The sequence below is a fragment of the Rhipicephalus microplus genome, chromosome 1, assembly GCF_043290135.1.
Source record: "Rhipicephalus microplus isolate Deutch F79 chromosome 1, USDA_Rmic, whole genome shotgun sequence".
Lineage (NCBI taxonomy): Eukaryota > Metazoa > Arthropoda > Arachnida > Ixodida > Ixodidae > Rhipicephalus > Rhipicephalus microplus.
In genome coordinates, this window is record NC_134700.1 from 158,240,745 (window position 1) to 158,266,759 (window position 26,015).

The window sequence follows — 26,015 nt, forward strand, 5'->3', positions numbered from 1 at the left end:
CGGTGTTAGGCTCGAGGAAATCTTTTTTGCGTTCGCTGTCGACATTGTACTTTGGTATGTGCAAAGTCAGCCAACTTTTATTTGTCCGAAATGACGCTAAAGAGAAGCAGTGAATTGGTTCTGATTGATAAATTATATTCAGAAGCTTCTGATGTCATTAATTTTACTATCAAAGGTGCACTAATGAAAGAAAAAATTGGGGGGCCAAGTTTTTTTTAAATTTTAGCTGAAGTCTCCGCACGTGACGTCCCGGATTCGAAAGCGTATTTTTCGCAGTTTTGCATCACAAGTGGCTTCACAAGGTTTTGAAACTTGGTATTATATGCCTATGCTCCCCCCCTCCCCCTCAGAGTACAGTGCACTTCATTTATATTGGCTGCAGGAGCCACGTAAAACCTAGCAGACACGATCAAAACCTTTGACGTCACGGTGTTGGGTGCGAGGAGTTCAATATGGCATCGCCACCAGCAGTTTCCTTTTGGTCGTATTCTCACCAAATGTATTTTCGCGACAAGCATGGTGTTGTAGGTGAGCTCAAAAAGTAATTTACTCACACGAGAAAGATAGTTTTTCTCTTTAGTGACACTTTAAGAGAATTTGAGGAGAGGCACGAAGGATCGAGGAGTTTTCAAACCTGCAGCCAAATAAATAACGATGCTCGTTCTAACGAAGACATGCACTATTCTTGAGCATTGACGCCGCCTGTTGTACAAGTGATAACCTCGTCACGCTTCCATCTTTCCCTGTTACTGTGGCTCATTCTGTCATCGCCAACAAGCACAGTTTATCCTCATTTTGAGCAGGAACAGATAGCAGGAGCAGGAAGAGACAGCACGACACTGATCCCGCCACTCGGGGCAGTTGGAAACAACTATCAGGCGTCGCGCTGTGTAAGGCGAGAGTTCTCGTTTTCGTGGTCGAGGGCAACGCGCTGACATCGTATCTCTCTCGAAACGTGTCGTGTGACATCCCGTATACAACGGGCGATCGAGTTAGTCGTGTGCCGGTTCCAGGGGCTTCTTCCAGGTCGCCGAGAGTCGGCGGCGTATCTCGGAGGCCAGCATCCGTCTCTCGACGACTGGGCTGCTGAGCACGGACCGGTTCTCGCTGGCCCGTCGCGCCAAGTACAGCAGCAGATCCGTCAGCGGGCCGTACGGGATGGATTTGTACACGTTGTAACCCTGGGCGGCTGCGTGTGATCAGGACAGAGGGCTTTTAAACTGGTACACAAATTTTAAGCAGGATCGTCGTACACGTTTCATGTTGGTCGCACTTGATGAGATCGTCTAAATCAGGTGCCTCGAACACGCAACCCACCGACCCTTTGCATAGCGACCCGGTTCGGCCCACGCATGACTGTCTTCCTTCTATATTTTGTGTTCAATTTTACTTTTAGGTTATGGATGGCTTCAAACATTTTTTATAAGATACCCGATGAGGTCACCTCCTGTTGAAACGTGCCCACAGAACAAAAACGTCCATATTAGAACACTGATTGTTCCCGGGACGGTTGGCAGTAGAAAAAAAAAACAGCGCACCCAGACGGGACAGAAACGACAAGGAGCACAAATACCCTGTGTAGGTGTGCTTCTTTTCACTTTTTTTTCTGTTCCGTTTCTTTTGCACGCTCCATGTGTCAGAATGGGTGTACGGATTTCAATCGTCCTGGAAATCAGTGCCAATATGATTCTCGAAACCTGGTTTGAAATCTTCCTCAGAAATGACGCGTATATGAAATACGGGTAACCTCTAACTTCTTTCAATAACCTTATTGCCACAGCGATCAGCAGGTGGCTCAAAGCTTTGTCCGCGTTGTTCTTGAGGGTCAGCATACACGTTCCTTCATTACTGCAGCAGATGCTGTTTTTTTACATGTTCATCTTGTTTAATTAGCTCGGGTTTGATGACGAGAGATTTGTTTAGCTGCTAGCCTTATTTCGTATCCCACTTATATTTATTGCTATCGCGTTTACTGCTTCGCCCTTGCGGCGAAGCTTTGACAGCTTTGTTTTACAGTGAATTGTCAACTTGAGAATTGACTGGCGACCCACCTAGCGGGAAAGTGATGTGGTCGTACATTCCCAGTAGCTGTCCAAAGCTGATCCTTTTGTCGTTGACAGCCAGGCTCAGCTCCTGCATTCTAGGAAGATGGGGCAACGCCGATCAAAACATAACGGGCCCACCGAAACCAATTAACTCTTTTTTTGAGGTACAAATGGTCAACGAAAACACGATATTACGGCAATTTTGTTGGATCATCCACTCGGCATGTTGTGGTCCTCAGTGCAATGGAGTTACGACACAAAACATACTACAGCCCATTGCTAGTGGCTTAAAGTTGTATGGCTGCACATGTAGTATATTTCAAGATCCTGAATATAAGTAGCGATGCATTCCAGGCTCGTGCTTGCAACATAGACAGCAAAGATTGGAACAATGAAAAAAAATGAGCGAATGGGAAAGAGGAGGTAATGCTGGGTAAGATTAGATTGTTATATGCCACACACATTAAACGACCATTCGGATGCCTTAGTATATTAAGGGATGCATAACAATATGTACTTCCTACAAATTGTCTCAAATAAACTGAAGTGAGGAGAAGAGGGCATGGACACACGCACACACACACACGTGTGCGCGCGCGCGTGTGTGTGTGTGTGTGTGTGTGTGTGTGTGTGTGTGAAGAATGCATGACAGAAATAAGGGCAGTGACAAGTGCAAGGGTGCAATTTATGGTGATCGTTTAGTGTATAACATAATAGAGCAAGCATAAATTGAATAATCGATACTCGTGTTACAATGGACTATGGTAGTCGAGAAAAAAGTGTATCTTGCTGCACATGTTCAGTGCCTATGAAGGGTCGGAAGAACCAAGTTGCTGGACTCGACTGAATCCAATGAACCGTACAGGACGGTGGAGCCCTTCACTAGCTGAAACCGGTCACCCTTGCCAAGGTATCCCGCCGCAAACATACCGTTTCTACTATTACACACACTTCTGCGAAGGCATCATACCGTGTGGTTGCAGTGCGTATACTGTGCTCATTGTGCGTCGCTACCACCAGACGGCACTCCTTCTCAGACCGAGAGATGTGTTCGAGAAGGTAGCACAGCACCCTGAAAAGAGAAGAGCATAAACGCAGGAACATCGAAAACCTTGTCTGTTCTCTATAACGTGGCTGTACTTTAGCAATATTAGAAACAAAACATGATTTACGGGAAAGCAAGATAGCGAGAAAATACAACATCGAGAATAAATGATGAAACTTAAAAATTCGGTACAACGTCTACGAAATGCGTCAATTATTTCTAGCCCATGTGTCATGTTCTTCCATAAATGACGTTTGCTTAATACTCTGCACTTTACACAGGTGTAAACCTTCAAGAATTCGAACAAATGGCGGAGAAAGTCGCGAACTTTAGAATGTTTGGACAGTGCCAACCTGACCGTTTTTCCTTGCAATCAAACTGTCCTAAACGGAAGCATTCCAGTACAGCCCGACGCGGTATCTGAGCAGATATATATGCCATTTAGAGGTCTCCGGTTTGATTTCGTAACTGGCAGCTGCATTCATATGAAAAGGAAATGCAGAGACCCTCGTCTACCATGCATGACATAGACGTTAATGAAACCAAGGTCGTCAATATTAAACCGAAACTGTTTTATGACTGTTCATAGGATGAGTTTGGCACGTGAAACCACAGGCGTGCGCACGGCAGGAATAGCAGGGGGAGGGCGCCCCCCTGGTCGCCTAAAGGGAGGGGGTGTGCGCACGAACGACGAGCCTTCATCCCCTCTTCCTGAAGGGAAACCCTGTGCTTGCCTATGCAACAAAACCTTCTACTGTAACCTATTTTAGGTACTCTATATACGCACACGCCTTGATCAGAACAAAAAGTGGATCCCTGCAGCACCTGCTCGTGTTTGTCTTCAGTGATGCCTCGGGGAAAAGAATGCCGTGTTTTGTAAACGCGGGGGAGACAACGCAGCATAACGTGGAGCCTCGACAGTATCGCGCCTCTGCGAAAGTCGTTTTTTTTTTAAATAGCATCTTCTCCTTCTTCAAGTGGGCGATTGTATTGTTGCGAACACAAATCAGTCCAGAATCGGGGTGCGATGCGCAAGATGAACGTAAGATTAAGTGCACGAAATTTCAACGTCTCACAACGCACAAGAGGACGAACAAAGAGCAGACACCCAGAGCGCCAATCTTCGTTCACTCTCGTTGCATTCACTGTTAAACGCTGAAATCACGCCATACCAACTAGCCCAGCGCCCAACCTTTGTGAATATTAAGTACGCGTCAGTCGTTTTCCGCACACCACTCTAACCCGAAACTTTAAAGGCAACTATTGCACTTCGACAAAATAACGTCATTCGAAACAATGATGCAGAATTTTTTGGCGTTCTGCTCGAACTGTAAAAGCTGAACATGTTGCAGGTCTTTCTTCATTTAATTACACATCACATGATCGTAGCCTTTTCTTGATGCGGTATGCTTTGACAACGACTGACTGCGCGGATCCAAGGATTTGCACACGCAGATAAGAAATGACACTTCCATCGTTGTCTCGGCACTTCATACAAATAATGAGCGGCGGCAAGGATCTACGCATACCTGTCGTAGTTCTCGTTCGTTTTTTGATAGCTGGTGCAGACAATGTCGGAATAGCCGTGCTCCCTGGCCTTTCTGCGCTCGCCGTCCATGTAGGCCCCACGCACCAGCTTAACGCCGAACGAGCAGCCCATGCGATCCGCCAGGCGCAGGTGTCGTGACACCTTGTCGGGTGCGTCCTGCGCTGTCAAAGCAGTATTTTCCTCCTATATCTGGATGGCACTCCTTACGATCCTTCTATGTCTTCGGATCGTTATCACAGTCCAACTCCCCAGCGTTTCTCTTCAAGTGCTAATGCGTAACTCCCGCGAGAACGCTTCCTTTTCCTCATACAAATGTCTGGCTGCATTTTCAAGCGACATTAACGTGGTCTTAATGAGTGTTACATTACTTAATAGCTAGAAGCGCATTTCGAGGGGGCTGTGACTTTCATCGGGTAGCATTTAGAACATATCGAGCAGTTCACCAGTATGTGTGTCAAACTGCTGCGAAAATATTCTTAAAAACGCCTGCCGTAAGGCACCTAAAACAGGCTTCAGCTAAATACGCAACAATGCTCATTTTACAAGTACGGAAACGCAAAAAAGAGAAAAAAGTACTGCATATGTCTCGTTTTGACAGAATGCTCAGTCACTGCGATATGGCGTCCCGACGTGTCGAACAAAACAGGATAGAACTCGGGACAGATCTGCCAGCTCCACGGGTGCAATTCACTTGTTTACAGAGGCAACAATACTGCATAGAGTTTCTGTGCTCCATTACCGTTAGGTAGCATTGGTACGTGTTCCACACGAGTGGCGTGCGCTCGTTGAAGGCAGCCATCAGAGCGAGACCCAGAAGTTCGATGCCCCCGTTCATGTTCGAGTACTCCGCGTCCACCAGGATTGTAACTCCAACTTCCTTTGCCGCCTGCGATTAAAAGTGCAACGCATGACGCATCGTGTAAGGCAGCCGGGCGTTCATGTTTCTCGCTTCTGTGACAGAAGACCACGCACTATGCGCATTGTGTAGAATGCGTTCTGATGCGGCTTACTCCTCGATGCCCTTCACTACAACTCAAAATGTACTCTTCGCGGCAACCAAAAACTCAAGTTCTACTGACGTGTGACGACAAGCTTGCTGCTTAATACAAATTTGGTGCAGGCACCTACGAGATTGGAATTGTTGCCGTTATGACAGATAATAGCAAGTATATTAGCTGACGTTAATCAGGTCGTAGTTCATATAGGTATGTCTTATATTTGTCACAATATGAAGCCTTCGTTTAGCTACAGCTGCCAATATTTCACCACCACAAGCCCACGTTGGCGATGGGATAGTCACGTTCAACAAACGTTAATGCAATTTAGCCAACACCACCCTACAGTAGCCATTGTTTGGTTAACACTAATCACCATTAGTCGGTGTTAACAAATGTTTTTAGTATGTGAGTAAAAGCGGTAATTAAATAGTCATCGTATACATGTATTCTACCGAACAATATATGAGTGGGTGATCGCGAGCAACTGTCCCTCCGGGTTAAGTTTGCTCAGCTTGTTAATGATGATTATTGCGCTTACCTGGCACACGCTGCGAAGTTTCCTCAGGGCCAGCTTGACGAAGTTCTGATCACTGCTCTCCAGCCGTAAGTCGGAGTATTCCTGCGTCGTCGACAGCATTAGATATACCTCGGGCATTTGGTTCTCACACGAAGGTTCACAGGCCATACGATTGTGAATGGAAAAACTTTATTTTTGTCCCGCAGGACGCGCTTAACGCGAACCGGGCGTCTCCCACGTAGGGACCAACTGGGAGTACCTGGCGGCCGCATCGTGGGTCTGCTGGTCGGCGAGAAGGGAGCTTCTGAGGGACATCTCCCACTTGTTTGCCGGGATGAGCATTTCTACACTCCCACAGCATGCGTGTGACTGTCGCTGTGCATACACACGAGGGGTACGTGTCGCTGGGGTACGCATCGAGATAGTAAACGTAAAGCTTGGCAAGGTTTGAGTACGTGTGCGTTTGTACTAAGCGTATATAGAGTTAACGCCTGTGGTCTGTTAAGCTTGGTTTGCGGGGGTGGAAAAATGCGGCGTCCAATGTTATGTGATGTTGTACGTAATGAGTTCATGCCGATTGGTCTCTAACTCAGCGAGACGGGGTTGCCCTGTCGCAGCGTGGTCGGTAAGTGCGCGCGCTGCATCACGGACGATCTCGTTGAGGTGTGACGGGGCACCCGGCCGAAATGGGTGGGGAACCAGATGACAGCGTGGCTCTTCAGGGCACTCGGGCGCGCTGCGGAGGATGCGTAACGTCTGGTCGGAGATGACGCCGTGTTCAAATACTGTGATGGCCGGTCTAGAGTAGCTGCAGATCACTTCCCGTTTGCTGTCGAGCATATATATATGGCTATAGCTAGTTGCGCCGCTGCATCAGGATTTCGGGTGAGGATCGCACGTGGTGTTCCCAGTCTTAGTCCTGAGCTTCTGTACCGTTTGGGGTTCCACGAGACTGGATGGTCATTCCCAGGACCTTGGTGGTGTTGACCCTGGGAACTGCACGACCATCTCTGGTGTGCAGGATGGTGTTGCGTTCAGCCGCGGGTTTCCCCCCTTTGCGTTTGGCATCTCTGCGTTTGGGCAAATATATCAAGAGCTCCGACTTTGCGGGGGAGCGCTTGAGACCAGTGCGTTCGAGGTAGGACTCGGCGGTTTCGATGGCCTCATGCTGGGCGTACTCAATGAAGCCATACGAGCCTGTGCAAATCGCTCGATTTTTATGGAGGACAATGCGGTTCGAACCATCAACAAGCGCTTGCTCGTGCAAGTTTCGTGACCGGTGCTACACGTGTGTCTTGTACTGTTTACTAGTGAAAACTAGCAGACATATCTTGAATTCCCATTTACTCTTTTTTCTGAAGTATAGTTCTCGTCTACTTGCCCCAGTTACACGTCGTCTGTGCTATTGCTCCTAGTTTCAAATAAGCAATCTTTGGTGTTTTATCTTATTTAGATCTCAATTTTTCTTGTACAACAGCTTTCGTGAAACAATAAACATTCTCCTTCCGCGTGACACTTCGATATTTGTGGGAAACAACTTCGGCTTCCGTCTGTAGCTTATAAGAGCACTCCTCTCTTTAACGTAGACAATCAAAGAACTGAGCGCTTGTGGTAACCGATGCCGACGAGGTCGAAAGGCGTTTTCGCAGAGTCGCATTTAACACGATACTATCACTTCTCTATAGCGTCATAAAAGGAACACCGATTCACTCTTTTTTCGATAACTCACCGGCTGTAGTGACATATAACTCTGGTGTTATCATATCACCGCTTCTCCCGACAGTGCGTGCGCTACTGCGTGACGTGTGTACGCTATCGCAAGAGCTGATAGTTGGGAAGATAATGCCACACAGTTTGGTCAACAAACTGGATAAAGAGGCCTCTTTTCTTTTTTCAAGCGAAGCTTGATGTAAGTCAAATTCCGGTACTGGCGTTGACGTGAGCGAAAAACCCAATGCCGGCCAGGCACACAAATGTTGCCCTAGAATACGTGCGCTGGTAACGTACTATTTGAGTGTGCTGTTTTCAAATAATTCATGCAGGACCCGTGCGAGGGCCTGCAGGTTCAACCTGATCTGGAGTTACTCAAACCTGATCGTCCCCGAGTGGGCCTAGCCAGGTGACAGTGAGTTTGCTCGCGTCTATTGGGAACCTGGTAAAGTTGTTTAACTCCCTCCCTCCCTCCCTCCCTCCCTCCCTCTCTCACTCACTCACTCATGGGCTTGTTGGTGATCAGGCGTTTCTGATATGAGTATTCGATCTTAAATGGAGGTCGTTGTCGTTCCTTCTCACCTGGATATATGAACGCATGTCCATCGTATAGTTGCCTGTAGCAACTGAAGTGTTGAGCTTCTAAGCATGCGAATGAAGGCCCTGCTTTCACTGCGGTGGTTATTGTGCTCGGCTGCTCGCCCGAAGGACGTAGAATTGAACACCTGCCCTGACGGCCGCACTTTCGATGGAGGCGAATATGCTAGATACCAGTGTTGATATATTTGTGTAAATAGACCGGTGTAGATGTGTGCCTTTTGTAGTGGGATACCGGCTCTCAACCGCGGAGCCATTAAGATAATCACATATTCTGACGGCCGTTGGCAATCGACGCTTGTAGCATGCATTATTACTGCTATCTTTCATGTTGCATTGTAAAGTATGTATACTGAACGCGTGTGTTTGTGAAGCATGAAAGCTACTTTCAGTGCATTTACACGCAGGGGAAATTCTTTTCACTGTTTTCCCAAGCAGACGCGTGACCATGTGGTAGAACATTCGCTTGCCATGCAAACGACCCGGGTTTGATCTCCACTTCCATTCAAGCAACCCTGGTTTGGTTCTCACTTTGCACCTGAGTTTTTTTACCATTTGCTTATTCAATTTGCATCGTTCTCAATTTTTCGCTCATAACCAACGACGCTGATGCCGACGCCGGAATTTCTTTGAAACCAGCTTTTTAGTGTTATTGCGTTAGTAATGTCACAATCCTGTTACCTACGTCGACAAACATTTTTCACCAGACAGTGGCACACACCGGCGGTCGGGTATGTGTCACTGGTATGCGAGTATGTGTCGCAGGTGCTTGACATTTCGTATCTACCCAGGAACGGCGAGAACACGCATTAGCCATTTTAACGGGTGAGTGTTAAGAAAAAGTTGGCATCGGCGTCGTTGACGCCGATGCCGACGAATGCGACGAAGAAATGTCAAGGTCCCAGCAGCAATCAAACCTCAGAATTCTGCGTGGCAATTAAGCATGCTCTACCGCAGATCTGTGTTCCGCGTGTTTTTTATGCGCAGTTCATAACTATGAACCAACACCAGCTCGCCCAATTGTCAGTGCTGACACCAGCTCTTGGCAATACTTTTCGAATAGATCCTGACGTTTGTGAAACGCCCCACCGCGGTGGTCTAGTTGCTAAGGCACTCGGCTGCTGACCCGCGGGATCGAATCCCGGCTGCAGCGGCTGCATTTCCGATGGAGGCGGAAATGTCATAGGCCCGTGTGCTAAGATTTGGTTGCAGGTTAAAGAACCCCAGCTGGTCGAAATTTCCGGAGTCCTCCACTACCACGTCTCTCATACTCATATGGTAGTTTTGGGACGTTAAACCCCACATCTTTATATCTCACGTTTGTGAAACGTCAATTCGGATTACAGTGCTGCATATCCAATTTTATAAACATTACTTATAGAGTCGTAACGTCGGGTTAACGGCAAACGTAGTAGGTGCCATCCACAGAAGTTGATTTATCGAGCAGCGTCGAGGGCTACCATCCTCGCGAACAGCAGGGCTTCCTATCAGCTTATCGCATCTGTTGTTCCCAATACTCATGTTCCTGTTGACATCGTTGCGCAAAGTGCAACAAATGGTTAAATCTGCAACTGTTCAACAGCATATCTTTATGTGTGCAACACACACACACACACACACACACACACACACACACACACACACACACACACACACACACACACACACACACACACACACACACACACACATATATATATATATATATATATATATATATATATATATATATATATATATATATATATATATATATATAACTACAGCAGGATCACTTGCTGTTGGCAGGATCCGAACCAACGACCTTCGAATAACGCGTTCGATGCTCTACCACCACGTTATTGCGTATATATGGGAATTTCAACGTGGCACACTCTTTCTGAGCCTGTTCTTCAGCGTCACGTAGCACGTGAAGTTATTAGGAGTTCACATTATATATATATATATATATATATATATATATATATATATATATATATATATATATATATATATATATATATATATATATATATATGTGTGTGTGTGTGTGTGTGTGTGTGTGTGTGAAAGTAGATCCGCTTTCACATAACAACTGTTTATTGTGCCGACGTTTCGACGGGGACCCCGTCTTTTTCAAGGCATAATAATATTTACACAAGTTCCGTGTCTTCTTATAGCCTGTCGAGCCAGGAGGGAAGGGGTCAAAAGAAGAGTAAAAAAAAGAAGAGAGAGAGAGAGAGAAAAAAAGAAGAAACAGCGAAACGGGAGGAGAAACAAAAAATAAAATATAGAAAATCTAGGAGAAGAAGCAAGACCGACACGGCGTAATTAGAAAGGGGCAGCATTTCAACAGAGTAGGACAGAGGTAGATGAGCAATGCCATCATTGTCAACAATACCTCTCCCACACCCACCCTTCCCCAAGTGGGCAGTGTGCCGCCGTTCTTGTATTTCCCCTTTCCGTGTAATCCGCTGGCCGCTCGTTCCTCTTTGAAGTTTAAGACATGTTAATGAGGTGAGCTTAAGCGCTTCGAGTGCGTGCTGGTGTCGTCGGGAGGAATGAAAAAGCCGGTGATTGAGGCGTATATATGTATTATAATGTAAATGCAAGGTAAACAGTGGTAGCGGCGTCGGTACCGAAGCAGCAAGAGCAGGCCGAGTATACGGGCAGCGTCGCAGCAGCAACCAGGCAGTCTTAGCTCGTGCCTCGCGCCAACGTGTCGATGTCGCTTGGGTAGTGGGCATTCCTCTTCACTGCATATCCTCCCCGTCAGAAAAAGAGCCATCCTGGCGACTCAAGGAGAACAGAGTACGAGTGGATCGTAATATGGTTTCAACCGCTGTACGTGAACAGTTTCACGACCCCGAAAGCGCTGGTCTGTGGATGGCGTCACGGGTTCGATGATGTAATTAACAGGTGAAGTCTGCGAGACAACGCGGTAGGGTCCCTGGTATTTTGAAACAAACTTCGAAGAAAGACCTGTAGGAACAGCTGGAACCCAAAGCCACACAAGGGTGTCCGGAACGAAGTTAGGGTACGGGTGGTTATCGTCACGCCGAGATTTTTGTCTCCATTGGTCGATGGTTGTGAATGACTGGGCGAGCTTACGGCATTCCACGGCGCGGCGGGCAGCTTCAGAGATGGGCGTAGACTCGGAGGAATCAGGGTGGTAGGGCAGAATGGTATCTAGTGTGGTGGAATGGTCTCGGCCATATAACAGGAAAAATGGCGAAAAGCCCGTAGTCGCCTGTGGAGCGGTGTTGTAGGCGTATGTTACAAAAGGCAGAGTGAGGTCCCAATCGGAGTGGTCTGAGGCAACATACTTAGATATCATGTCGCCAAGGGTACGGTCTTTCCGCCAAGCCATTCGTTTGGGGATGGTAGGCGGTGGTAGTCCGGTGAATGATACGGCATTCGTCGAGGAGTGCGTTGACGACTTCGGAGAGGAACACACGTCCTCTGTCGCTGAGAAGTTCACGCGGTGCGCCATGACGGAGAATGAAGTTCCGCAGGAGGAAAGATGATACGTCGCGTTCTGTGGCAGCAGGCAAAGCGGCTGTTTCTGCGTATCGCGTCAAGTAGTCAACAGCGACAACGATCCAACGGTTTCCGGAAGCCGTGAATGGAAGAGGTCCGTACAGATCGATTCCAATACGGTCGAAAGGCCTGGCTGGGCAAGGGATTGGCTGGATCGGACCAGAGGTGTGATGAGGCAGAGCTTTCCGTCGTTGGCACTGCGGGCATGACTGAATGTACTTGCGCAAAAAGGTGTACATGCCTCGCCAATAAAACCGGGAGGAAAGCCGAGCATATGTTTTGAAGGTGCCCGCATGTGCACACTGAGGGTCAGCGTGGAAAGCTGAACATATTGCCGCACGAAGATGGCGAGGTATGACCAGTAACCACTTTCGGCCGTCAGACTTGTAATTCCTGCGGTAAAGGAGGTTATCGCGGATCTCAAAGTGAACCGCTTGACGGCGCAATGTTCGAGAAGATGGAGAAGTTGATGGGTCTGATAGGAATCGCCGAAGAGTGTTGATCCAGTCATCCTTACGTTGCTCAGAAGCCATGTCGCAGTTTGCTGAAAACGCAACCGTTTCGTCCACGGCAGATAGACAAGCAAAGCTTTCCGATGATACAGGTGAACGCGATAGCGCGTCGCCATCAGTGTGACGTCGGCCAGACCTGCAGACAACGCGCATGTGAAACTCTTGCAACCGCAAAGCCCAGCGAGCTAAACGGCCGGAGGGGTCCTTCAACGTGGATAACCAACAAAGTGCATGGTGATCGGTGACTACGTCGAAAGGGTTACCATATAAGTACGGTCTAAATTTACCTAGAGCCCAAATAATTGCCAGACACTCCTTCTCTGTTACAGAATAAATCTTCTCCGCTTTGGTGAGGGTACGGCTTGCGTAAGCGACTACGTACTCCTGGAATCCCAATTTGCGCTGCGCGAGAACGGCGCCGAGTCCAACACCGCTTGCATCGGTGTGCACCTCAATCGGAGCAGTTGGGTCGAAGTGACGCAAGATTGGTGGTGAGGTTAACAGGTGCCGCAACTTTTTAAAGGCATCATCACAGGCGGGTGACCAAGTGTAACTTTTCGAGTCATTCCGTAAAAGTTCAGTCAAGGGGGCGGTGATCATCGCAAAATTCCGAATAAAGCGGCGGAAATATGAGCAGAGGCCAAGGAAGCTTCGCAGATCTTTCAGAGATGAGGGTATAGGGAACTCTGCAACTGCCTGAAGTTTGGCGGCGTCAGGAAGAATACCGTCTTTAGAGACAACATGGCCGAGGATCGTGAGCTGACTTGCACCGAAGCGGCATTTTTTCAGGTTGAGCTGAAGGCCGGCGTTAGTTAGGCGCTGTAGTACTTCATCTAGCCTGCAGAGATGCGGGGGAAAATCTGGCGAAAATATAACCACGTCATCTAAGTAGCACAGGCATGTTTTCCACTTCAGGCCACGCAAAAGATTGTCCATCATCCGCTCGAATGTTGCGGGCGCATTGCAAAGACCGAAAGGCATGACGGGGAAATCGTAAAGACCATCAGGTGTGACAAAGGCCGTTTTAGGCTGATCTTCAGGCGCCATAGGGACTTGCCAGTAGCTGCTCCGTAAGTCAATAGAAGAGAAGAACTCCGCACCTTGGAGGCTGTCAAGGGCATCGTCGATTCTCGGTAAGGGGTAAACGTCCTTTCGATTTATTTTGTTAAGACGACGGTAGTCAACTCAGAAGCAAATTGACCCGTCCTTCTTCTCAACGAGAACGACTGGAGATGCCTAGGGGCTATTCGAAGGCTGGATGACGCCACGCTTGAGCATGTCAGCTACTTGGTCACTGATAACCTGGTGCTCTGTCGCGGACACGCGATAGGGTCTTTGACGCAGTGGTGCATTGGTGCCCGTGTCGATGCGGTGACACACAGCCGATGTGCGGCCGAGGGGACTATGCTGGCAGTCAAAGGAAGAACGGAACTTGTTCAGGAGTCGTAGAAGCTGAGCACGTTGCGAAACGGTTAACTTGTCGGCGATGGAGCTGCTCAGTATGTCAGGTCTAGTGTTCTGCGGCGAAGAGGCACACGTTAATCCCGCGACTTCGTGTTTGGCGAAAGAACCAGTTGGGATGTCAATAATTGCAGATGGGTCGAGACTGTAAACACGCCCGACGCACTCGCCCCGAAGTAGTGTTACAGGAGATGACAGCAGATTCGAGATGAGAATTCTGCTGACACCGTCACGAAGTTCCAAAAGGGCATGAGGAAGCGGCGAACATTTGCGACGAACGAAAACGGCAGATGGCGTGAAAAGGGCACTTGACTCGGCGAGCGCGTTGCAAGACACCATGACAAGGGCGAAAGAGTGCGGCGGTATCGTAACGTCTTCAGCAACAAATAGTTTGTCCCCGGTTTCAACAGCGTCGTGTAAAGTAGCGTCGCTAAACACTTCAAATGCCACCTCAGCGCGCGAATAGTCGATGACGGCCATATTAGCGGAGAGAAAGTCCCAGACCAAAATGAGGTCATGGGAGCAGGAATCTAACACTAGTAACTCCACGACATAGATAAGACCGTCAATCGCAATGCGAGCAGTACAGGCAGCGGCCGGCGTGACGTGCTCTGCGCTTGCTGTACGAAGCGAGATACTTGCTTGTGGCGTCTTAACTTTTTTGATTTGATTGATATGTGAGGTTTAACGTCCCAAAAGCCTTTATATGATTATGAGAGACGCCGTAGTGGAGGGCTCAGGAAATTTCGACCACCTGGGGTTCTTTAACGTGCACCCAAATCTGAGCACACGGGCCTACAACATTTCCGCCTCCATCGGAAATGCAGCCGCTGCAGCCGGGAATCGAACCCGCAACCTGCGGGTCAGCAGCCGAGTACCTTAGCCACTAGACCACCGCGGCGGGGCGTCATAACTTTTTTGAGCAAGTGGCAGAGTCTGGCACTGATCACTGAAACTGCGGCACCAGTGTCGACGAGAGCGAGTGCAGCGACGCCGTCCACATATACGTCGAGTACATTCGTCGGTGAAGAGAGAGGCCTTGGTCTTTTCGCGGGTGTCGCAGTTCCTGCCTCTGGAACTGCGGCAATCAGTTTTCCCACTCCGGCGATGAAGGACGACGACGCATCGGCGATGGCGAGCGGCGTCGAGGTGATGGCGAGCGACGGTTAACAGGTGGGTGGTGGTCGGCGTACGATGACATCTGGTCGGGACGCTGAGAGCCTGCGAACGAAGGGCGCTGTGGCACATAAGAGACAGGTTCGAAGCTCTGGTGGTAGTTCTGCTGATAGGCAGGGACACGCCGGCGGCAGTATCGCGCTATGTGGCCAGGCAACCCACAGGCAAAGCATATTGACCGATTGTCGGGTGTACGCCATTGTCCACTACTCTGAAGGGACCTTGGCTGAGTGAACCGAGGAGTGGGCACAGCTGAGGGTAGTGACCTAAATGTCTGGAGAGGTGGCCTTGCGGCAACCTCAGCATAGCTTAGAGGTGCATTCACCTCGGCACAGGCCACAGGGGTCGAAAACGGCGAAGTGTCACGGGCAGGTGGCAGAGCAGTGCAAACTTGCTCCTGGATGAACTCACGAATGTTCGCTGGCAGATGTGATGGTGGTTGGCCGGCTGTTGATAGCAGCGACAGCTGACGAGCGACCTCAGCGCGAACAAACTCCTTGATCTGCGATAGCAGTGAGTGATGGTCAGAAGTGGTTGTCAAGCTTGAGAGGGTGTCATCCGGGACGTTAGGGTGTCGCGTGAGAAGACGCTGTCGTTGGAGTTCGTCAAAACTCTGACACAGCTCGATGAGCTCCGAGACACTGGCCGGGTTTTTCGAGAGGAGCATTTGAAAGGCGTCGTCGGAAATGCCTTTCATAATGTGTCGTACCTTGTCAGTTTCCAGCATCGTCGGGTCAACACGCCGGCAGAGGTCGAGGATGTCCTCGATGTAGCTGGTGAATGTCTCACCAGTTTGTTGGGACCGGCTTCGTAGGCGTTGTTCTGCGCGAAGTTTGCGCACCCCTGTGCGTCCAAAAACAGCTGTGATGCAGGTCTTGAAGGTCGTCCAAGTAGGAATGTCCGTCTCGTGGTTTCTGTACCACAGCTTGGCGACATCCGTTAAATAAAACATCACGGTACCCAGTTTCATGGCATCATCCCATTTGTTGGTAGCGCTGGCTCGTTCGTAGGATTCCAGCCAATCCTCAACGTCTTTCTCGTCTGTGCCGCTGGAGATGTCGGGTTCACGCAGGAGCTGGGCACCGGGACAGCCCCTGGGTGGCGAAGCCCGGGGGGGAGTGAAGACAACGTCGTCAGGCATGACGGACGGCAGCTTTCGGCTACGCAATTCCAGGGTCGGGGTAAACCGCAGCAGCCTCCACCAAAATATAATGTAAATGCAAGGTAAACAGTAGTAGCGGCGTCGGTACCGAAGCAGCAAGAGCAGGCCGAGTATACGGGCAGCGTTGCAGCATCAACCAGGCAGTCTTAGCTCGTGCCTGGCGCCAACGTGTCGATGTCGCTTGGGTAGTGGGCATTCCTCTTCACTAGATATATATACACAATAAACGACCATTCAGATGCCTTAGTATATTAAGGGACGCGTAAGAATATGTACTTCCTACAAATTATCTCAAATAAATTGAAGCGAGGAGAAGGAGGCATGGACACACACACACGTGCATGCGCGCGTTGTGTGTGTGTGCGTGTGTGTGTGTGTGTGTGTGTGTGTGTGTGTGTGGCATATATATTTAGCGTCATTTCATAACGTGTCGATCAATAAAAATTTACGGCATCATCATCCCCTCGGCATGCTTCACATAAAGTAGATTTCATTCACAAAATACGTGGCATCTGCCGAACTTTTTATTCCAAACCGTTCAAAAATTGTATTCGAAATTTGATTTGTTTACTGCGCCATTAGATTTGTATGCCACTCAGTATCCAAAGTTCTTCTCGCTCACCTGTACGCGCCTAAAATTTCGTTTGCCATCGCTTCTTAAACAGAGAGGCAGACTTGGCGAGTCGGTACGCTTCTATTGAAAGAAAAATCCAGTTCTCTCTTGTTATTTCGTCATGCTTACCCTGTAACTTTCGCTGCGAATCGCGTCCCCAAGGCAACCGACGATGAGCTCTGGTTTTTCCGCAGAATCGAAGATGTGTGTCAGGTGCACCTGCATCACACGAGGAGAACAAGATTACCCCGGTCACTACACTCTAAGAAAAAAAAAGTTATTTGACTGCTTTTGTTAGTGACTCTTTTTTTTACTCTTTCTGTCCTCTCTTGGACTTGAGTGTCCATAAAAGCACCTGTGAACTCTCTTTGGAGATTATTGTTATGCTCCTGATGGAGAGTCATGACACCTGGAAGAGAGCTAATGTGTAACTTTGAAGAGAGTCACATGCGCGGCAAATTAGGACGTACAAATAAAATCTAATGGCTGTTTTTTATTTTTAGTGAGTACGATATACGCAGGCCTTCTCAGGGTAGTCATACTGTCACGTTTTTTTCGTACGAAAAAAACGTGACAGTATGACTACCCTGAGAAGGCCTGCGTATATCGTACTCACTCGTGACAGTATGACAGTATGACTGTGAAAAACGGAGTGAGTACAATATACGCAGGCCTTCTCAGGGTAGTCTTACTGTCACGTTTTTTCCCCCGTCTTGACTGTATAGTATCTTTCCTTCACGCTGTAACTGAGCTGCGCTAAACCAATGCCATTTTATCGTGCACCAACTCTCCCAGTCAGCAGTACTTGTCGATTTCTCAGTATACACATCTATGTCTTATGAAAGATAACTTCATCGATAGATCACCCAGCTTACTACGTTCTCTGTGTGGAACTACATGTATATACTTCAATAAGTGACTCGGTTTGAGTTATTTTATTAAACTCAGTAGTTGTGAAAGTTGCAATGAAGGTGAAATATTGAACTTGTGCATATGTGAGAACACGTAGATTCCCACCATTCGAAGCGTGCTTATACGGTCCCATACACGCAAGAAAAAAAACAAAAAGGTTCCACCGCTAAATTATGCGCTCATGCGAAGCCGCAAGACCACCTCAAACCGAGTTTATATGGCTACGCCCCTCACAAGGGTCTAGCAATGAAGATTTTTCTTTTCTTTTGGGGGGGGGGAGAGGGGGCCAAATAATTTTATGCCTCTTATTGTGTGCGTTTCTATGTGTGCGCACTCGCAAAATGCTAAAGTAATAGATTTAGGGGGCATAGCGTAAGCCCTCCCGCCCCTCTGGCTACGCCAGTGCGCCCCACAAATACGTGGATTCAGGTTTTTCGCATGTCAGAATCCTGGTTCGTGTTCCTTGAAGGACGAGATTCAAGTTTCGTCGGACGATATTCAAGATTCGTGACCATGCTTTTTAAAGTAGTTCGACTAATTATTTGCGGTATGAAACGTGTGTCTCGGTTATACAAGCAGCCTCATGAAATCTTCGCATCTATCGCGTTGTTCTCATGCGATGATGAATTACGAGTACATTTAAACTGCGAAATATCCGCCCACGTCAAATATCTCGAACCATGTTGAACACGTTAGGATGCATACCAATAATTTGGGTGGCAGCAGTCCACTCATCTTGACCTGCATCATGGGTGACTCCGAGCGCAACTGCGACGTCATGCGTAAGCACGATAGGACTTTCTCGCCGTTGCGCGTGTACATCTCCATGCGCCTGCGTGAATAAAACCCACGCATGCGCTGTAACAACGTGCTGTATACGTCGTTTGCGATTCACAAGCAAGGGAAAAATTATTTAAGAGGACAGTTCAATTTTCTCGGCAAATACCTATGGCATACCATCTGATCTCGTTTACTTTATACCTGGGGTATTCATTGTCTAGATAATAGGCGGACTTAGCTAAAGCCCCATCTGTTTCACTTTCGGTAAGTCCTTTCCCCTTTTATAGAGAGTCCGTTACGAAACATGCGCTTTGTGTCTCAGTATAGAGCGTTGTGCTCGACATACTACGTCGACTCTCATAGCTGTAGCACGGGGAGATATGAGAAGGCCTGCAGAAGGCGAGCTGGGAATCAGGTGTGGTGACATCACTACCTCTGCGAGGCTGAAGCGGCCACTCTCCCCTGAGCGCCGTCCTCCTCCTCTTCGAGAGAGCAGGCCACCATGGTGCGCACTCGAGCAGCGGCCAGTCTATCCACGCAGGTGTGCATCTCCTGTGGTGTGGCTCCGCCCACGAACTGCCGGTAGAAAGTGGGGCCCACCAAGGCACCCAGGAGATGGCGGCCCAGAACCCGCTCACCCACGGTCAGGAGCTGTGCGGTTTCGGTGAAATGTTTCTCATGCCATCCATCCATCCATCCATCCATCCATCCATCCATCCATCCATCCATCCATCCATCCATCCATCCATCCATCCATCCATCCATCCATCCATCCATCCATCCATCCATCCATCCATCCATCTATCCATCCATCCATCCATCCATCCATCCATCCATCCATCCATCCATCCATCCATCCATCCATCCATCCATCCATCCATCCATCCATCCATCCATCCATCCATCCATCCATCCATCCATCCATCCATCCATCCATCCATCCATCCATCCATCCATCCATCCATCCATCCATCCATCCATCCATCCATCCATCCATCCATCCATCCATCCATCCATCCATCCATCCATCCATCCATCCATCCATCCATCCATCCATCCATCCATCCATCCATCCATCCACCCAGAGTATGTTGGCATGATACCCACCAGAAACACACCTGGGCAGAAAGCAGTTACTCGTATTAATGCCGAGAAATGTAGCCAGTAATTCTGGCCCGGCTTCTCCCTAATGTGATTCCCTACTATTCTCGGTCGTTGCTGACCGTAAGCTGAGTTTGTCGGCTTCTGTGATCCCCTTCTGTATCAACGCCGTCTCACGGGTAGGAGCTCTATCTGTGTGTGCGCCTCCACTTGAGTGGTGTGCTGTTTGCCTATTCGCGCATTTATTACTGATTATAAATCATGCTCCTTGTGTCTTACAAAAACAAAACACATCTACAAAAAAACGTAGCCAGTCCTGCAAGTCATCGCTCACGTCATTGGCACCCCTCATTTCTGCCTCCGAATGCATCCCAAAATCAGTGCCACATACTGCTATAAGATACGTGACGATACATTGAAGTGGGCAACCCTATACAACACCTGCTGCTTCTATAGAAGGTGACAGCCGAAGAAATAATGTAGGCTGCGTCCACGAGGCCGCATTGTAGCATGCGAAACGCGGCACAATCAAGAACTTCAACTCTATTGAATGACGAGCGGCGAAGATAATAATGTGTACGTATAGACGAGAGTTGAGTTTTGTATTGGTTCGTCCTAACCATTGCGTCTCAGCAAATGTCAGCTCTACTTGGACGCGACTAACACTAGTAGATAGTGGTACACTTTTTATTTTTTAACTTGTCGTGGAGGGAGAGGTGGGGTAGTATTTCTAAAAGAGAAAATGAAGAGAAAAGTGACCCCGCAACTGTCTCTATCAGAGTGCGATACCTCAGCACTCGTTAACAAGGGGACGTATGAAGAGGGAATAAAATAAATATGGAGAAAAGTAAAAATTGAGAGACAGTTACAGAAGTCCGCGGACGGTGCCCTGATCGGCTAGCGGTCATCGAAAAGAGGGCATCGCGGACGGGACAACTGTCAGCATTTAAATCCTTCGAGCTTGTCATCGGCTACTGGTATATTCCTTTGCAGGTGTCATAGTTGTTAAGCTCACCCATTGACTATTGTCCACCAGCCAGTCGTACGAGCACACCTTGAGCACGCCCAGAGCCCGCACCAGCTCCAACAGGCTCTTGTGTTGGTACGCCATGCTGTAGTCCGAAAAGCCCAGAGCGTCCCGCTTGCATGAACCGCTTGAAGCAGCACGTCGCAGACGCGGATGTAATAGTGCTCGCACACCGCGCATTCCTGAAGCTGACCTTCGGTGTCCTGACACAGAGCTTATTCTATATAGTGCAAGTCCGCTCGAGGTGCACCTTCCCGACAATTTCTCACGCCACGACCGCAGCTCCGTCACCCTGTCGCAAATAAGCCCTGCAGCACGCAGTCGCGTTTCACTATCCGCCTTTGCATTCTGGTCGTGCGACGCGAGGCACCAAACCGCCTATCTGACAGTGTTGCTGCTTGCCCATTCCTGCGATGTCCGTCTGAGTGGCAGCCAGCCAGCATATCTGGTTCGCTCTCTCCTCTCCACGATAGGCAGACATGGTCTATAACACCACAGTCGTTGCTACGCCCTTGTGGTGCGTCTATATCCCGCGTGACCACGAAAATGACACCGGTTCACCGAAATCTTTGCCCGCTTGTTTGTTGATTCAAGCTCTCCACGTGGACGACTCGCGTGTGTGATTTCGTTAGTCTGCACAAGCTGCATGCAGCCTTGGGTATCGCCTTACCCTTGGTGGGATTGCGATCCTCCCACGAGTATTCAGATAACACTTGAGAACCGTTGCCCTTTGCGTGAGCTTGTAGATAGCGGTGAAAGTAAAGGAGAGCACCCAGCTGATACTGTGGGTAGTCCAAGGCCGGTCGTTTAAAAACTCGTGTAAACACATGTAGGCACTGCCCCTCCCTTCTTTACAAGCAAAACCATTACTCCATTCTCTTCAACTGCAGTTATGCCTGTTTTTGAGCTGTACCAGTTTACATCAACAAGTATATCTGAGTATATATTAGGAGTTTCCAAAAAGGCGTATGTACAAAACATTATTGCGATAGCAATTATATAGACAGTTTTGGCTGGTTTTCACCGTTGCCACCACTGCCGTCATGCACCGTATACGTATAGTATATAGGAAAACTCAAGAAAGAAAAAAGGCTGCCCATGCTCAGCACCCAGCTCGTTGCAAGGCGCCAACGCGGCAAAGTACATGCTCCCCCGTGTACTTTGTCCCACGCATGGGGGCGGGTGGGTTGGATGCTTGTACGCTCGCACTCATCCTTCGGTGGGGAGAATCATGTGCCTTGGCCTTTCACCGGATTGTGTGAGTTAACTGGGTCGAAAAGGTCAACTTCGCTCGCTGGCCAGGCCCCACTTGCGAAAAGAGCGCGCTTTTCAGACTCAGCGATGTAACAACTGGGGCACTTGTTAGTTCGCATTCATATGTGTACCTGTGATTACGTTTATGGCGTCGTTTTTGTTTAAACAGCGCTTTAAGCGTCGAGTTGTAAAGGTTGTTAGTTAGCTGTCATCCTGTGTGTGTTTTTTTTTCGTGCGTCATCTGTGCGTGAGCAGCGCGCTGCACGTTTCGATCTGCTAACCATTCGCAGCGTTACATTCCAAGTTATTGCAATCGCACTCATTGCTTCTCCCTTCGGCGTAATAGTGGCTTTTTGCAAACATATCTTAAAATTCAACTTTCTAGAATTACGCTACTTCAAAATGTTCTAAAGAGAGCAATAAAGTCACTTCAAAGCCTATTTTTACAATCGGTGGATTGATGGATGAATTGATAGATAGATAAAGGCTAGGAGTGTCTCTTTAATTAAGTTATTAATTATTTATTATTTATCAAATACTGCGTGCACGTAGTCCAATGAGAGAGGGCTATAAAAAGGTACAACAGTGAACATATTATGAAGTATTGGTTTGGAAGACCTTTATTAGGCCCGAGGAACCGGCAGCCGACAGCTGAGTTAAACGAACCAAGATGATGATGCTACGTGACAACGATGAGGATGCATGAGCAACACACGATAATGATGATAATGTACAGATGAAGCGGATTGGTATACTAAATGCCCACAATATTGAAAAAAGTGGCAAACAAAATTTAAAAAAATAATACAGAAATGGAGTCGATATGTCTGGCGAAACGCTATACAAAGAAATGAATAATAATCGGCATTATAGTGTCGATTCGAAATCACTATTTTATTTGGGTATTGTACGGAGGAAAAAAAAATTTTTAATGGGTTCGTCAAGCAGGGTGTTAATGCATCTTGTATATGGTGACGCGTGGATAGGGTTAATAGGGGCGATAGATATAGAGATGAGTCTCGTGGTGAATTGTTCGTGCAAAGTAGTTCAATAAATTCCAGTCACTGCTTCTGTCGTCTGATCTCGAGTCGTTCAGTATGGTTAGCTTTCATAAGTTTGGTGGGTTCATTTCGTCTTGAGAATTTGTTAAATTTAAATATTATTGCCTTTCGCTGCACTCTCTCGAGGTTATTGATATTAGTTTAGTATACGGATCCCAAACGATGCATGCATATTCGTGTTTTGTTCTGATTAGTGTGTTATATTATAGCATATTTACATCAGATAGTGCTTTAATTCCTCATTATTTTTGAATCGATGCATTTCTTTGCGAACTTCGTATGGGTGATGAAAGTATGTGACTGGCGCAAACATGATAATCATGAGATACGTGCCATGTAATATGACTACATTCTACGCTCATGATGCACTTGCGGCCGTTTCGCTAGCTTCTCATATACCAAATTTCGTATTACGTCGCGCGAATGGACGGCGAAGGTCAACGACACGTCCAAAGATAATCATGGAAGGCATGTCATGTAAAACATGACTGCATGCTACTCTCATGGTGCACTCGTGGCCGTTTTGATAGTTCAACATATACCAAATTTGTTATCACATGACGTGAATAGACGACGAAGGCGTATGACATGCCCAGACATGATAATCATGATATGGAAGCCATGTACGGCATAACTTACGTCCACCTCGTAGCGTTGTGTTGATATTAAAGTGAATTATCAACCTTCCTCACTCATGCTTCGCATATCATAGATTCCCTCTATACTTGGGATCTGCCAATTTTTTGGTATTTGTTACTTGTCATGTTATTTATATGGATTTCTCATGCTTGTTCTTTCTACATTTATTTATGTTTTCTTCTCTCATTCTATCTGCTTATTTTCCTAATTCCTAGCTTCTCTTTTCTTTCTTTATCTTTCTTTTCTGCTCTCTTTTTTTGTGTATTTTCTTGTGAGTTTCTGCCCCTCTCCCTTTTTCTTTATTTTGTATCTGTTTCTGCTCTTTTGTATCTCTTTATTCATGTATTATTAATTATTTCTTCTGTTCACTACGTGTTTTGCTGTATGTTTTTTTCTTCATTTCTTCTTCGTAAGTCTGTATATTTCTATCTCGTTTTACGTCTTTCGCTGTCTCTCTATCATTTTACATATTTATTCCCTTTATCACTATTCTCACCCTCATCTTTTTATCGCTTTCTCTCTCTCTCTCTCTTTTATCACTTCATCTCTGTGCTCGTCTACGTTTTGTTTTTGTTTTCTGTTAACGTTTCATGCCTTTATTCTCTTCACAACTCTCTATTTTCATGTTCTCTAGCATGAATGAAACTAGAGAGTGAAACTCTCTAGTTTCATTCATGCGATAGCAATTATATGGACACTCTCGGCTGCATTCTGTCACCAGCGTCGGCGTCGATGTCATGTATATATATATATATATATATATATATATATATATATATATATATATATATATATATATATATATATATATATATATATATATATATCATCACATATATATATATACACACATATATATATATATATATATGTGTGTGTGTGTGTGTGTCTGTGTGTGTGTGCGAAAACGCAAGGAAAGAAAGTGAGGAAGAACCACTCCGGCGTGCGGAATCGAGCGTGGGAACTCAGCGTCGTGAAAGCGAGGCGTTAACCACTGAGCTACACCGGAGCACGTCCTGCAACGTTAAAGTGGCAAGCTATTTATGTCTACCACTTGCCGCTGCTCACTAGCATCTCGGGGGGAATTGTGTTTTCAGCATAACCAGCAAGATGTTGCAATGAGCGCGAGTCGCCACATCGCGCAGCGGCGCCCATTCTCCTACGCGTACTTTGCCCGGCTTAGAGAAGGAGAGCGACGCTCCTTCACGCACCCTTATCTCGCGGAGGTGAGAAGGGGAAGATCGTACGCTTTGACTGGCCTCGGGCTTACGTGGAACGAGGCTGCTGTTGTTACGGGGCGCACAAAGGTCACTGCAATAATCGCGATCTCCGTTAGCGAAAAGCGCGCGCTTTTCAGACACAGCGAAGCAACAAATGAGACGCGTATTCACGTGCATCCGTACGTGTGAGTACGTTTCGTGCGTCATTTGTGCGTGAGAAACGCGGGGCATTTGTCGATCTGTTTTTCATTCTGCACGTGACCTTCCAATATGTTGCTATCACATTCATTGCTTCGCCTTTGTGGCAAAGCTGTGAGTTTTTTTTTTCAACTTTTAGATGCGGAAGCATCTTATACTCGCGCCTTGTAGTGCGCCGTCCGCGCCGTCCGCACCGCTTCTCGAACATTCGACAGCTGACGCGCGCGCATGCGCTGTCGCCCACCATCTGTGCCGCGCGCGACACTCGCTAAAACGCGCAACGCACGACGACTGCAAACACCACCAGCCGACCACCATTCGCGGAACCTGCATCGACCACGTTTTTGCAAATTTCGACCTACGACCGATGCAACCCGATCCACTCACTCTTTACTTTACCGACCACAAAGCCATCGTCCTCAAAGTTCGTCGCAATAAATAAAACACCGCCCTTTCGCATACGTGCCGTACGTGTTCACTCATTTAACACCCCATTTCACAACCACGTTAACCAATTTAGCCATCGACCCAAGTAAGTCGCAATTTAACACCCGTTAATCAATTACATGCTTCCGCATCCTCCTCAGTGTTCCCCCGAGGGAAGCTGCGGGCAATTTTTTTCTCTTTGTCCTTCTCTGCTTTTCACGTGTTCATTTTAATTTAATACTGGCACCTGATGTACACAGTAGAGGGGCATGCCCCTTTCGTGACACAACTCCGGCTGAGGAGGTTTTCACGACGGGGCGCAAAATAGCGATGACTGTTGTTGTTCACCTATTGTTCAAGGCGCTTACCCACTATTGGGAATTGGCCAAGAATCTCGTGGTTTTAAAAATTACTGTTCAGATTTGGAATAAAGGATGTATAATAGAAAGATTACCGATAGCCTAGGATGGCTTCAACAGCTTGATTCTGAAGA

At 47.6% G+C, this 26,015-nt stretch overlaps 1 protein-coding gene across 1 annotated transcript; it reads right to left on the reverse strand.

Moving 5' to 3' along the window:
• Nucleotides 1-559: 559 nt before the first annotated feature.
• Nucleotides 560-21,131, reverse strand: LOC142768900 (hydroxyproline dehydrogenase-like). Its single transcript, XM_075871438.1, has 10 exons — nt 20,713-21,131; nt 19,030-19,247; nt 18,522-18,648; nt 17,034-17,123; nt 6,176-6,256; nt 5,379-5,525; nt 4,620-4,795; nt 3,016-3,117; nt 2,052-2,140; nt 560-1,189 (listed from the first exon to the last, which is right to left on the reverse strand). The coding sequence occupies exons 1-10, from the start codon at nt 20,902-20,904 to the stop codon at nt 993-995; spliced, it is 1,419 nt and encodes a 472-aa protein (XP_075727553.1). The 5' UTR covers nt 20,905-21,131; the 3' UTR covers nt 560-992.
• Between the last annotated feature and the right edge of the window lie 4,884 nt (nt 21,132-26,015).

Coding starts and splice junctions, on each gene's coding strand:
- LOC142768900 (XM_075871438.1), bottom strand. CDS start 20,904: ATGCGCGGTGTGCGAGCACTATTACATCCGCGTCTGCGACGTGCTGCT. Junction 19,248..20,712: donor TGGTGGACAATAGTCAATGG/GTGAGCTTAACA, acceptor GAAACCGCACAG/CTCCTGACCGTGGGTGAGCG. Junction 1,190..2,051: donor CCACATCACTTTCCCGCTAG/GTGGGTCGCCAG, acceptor GATCACACGCAG/CCGCCCAGGGTTACAACGTG.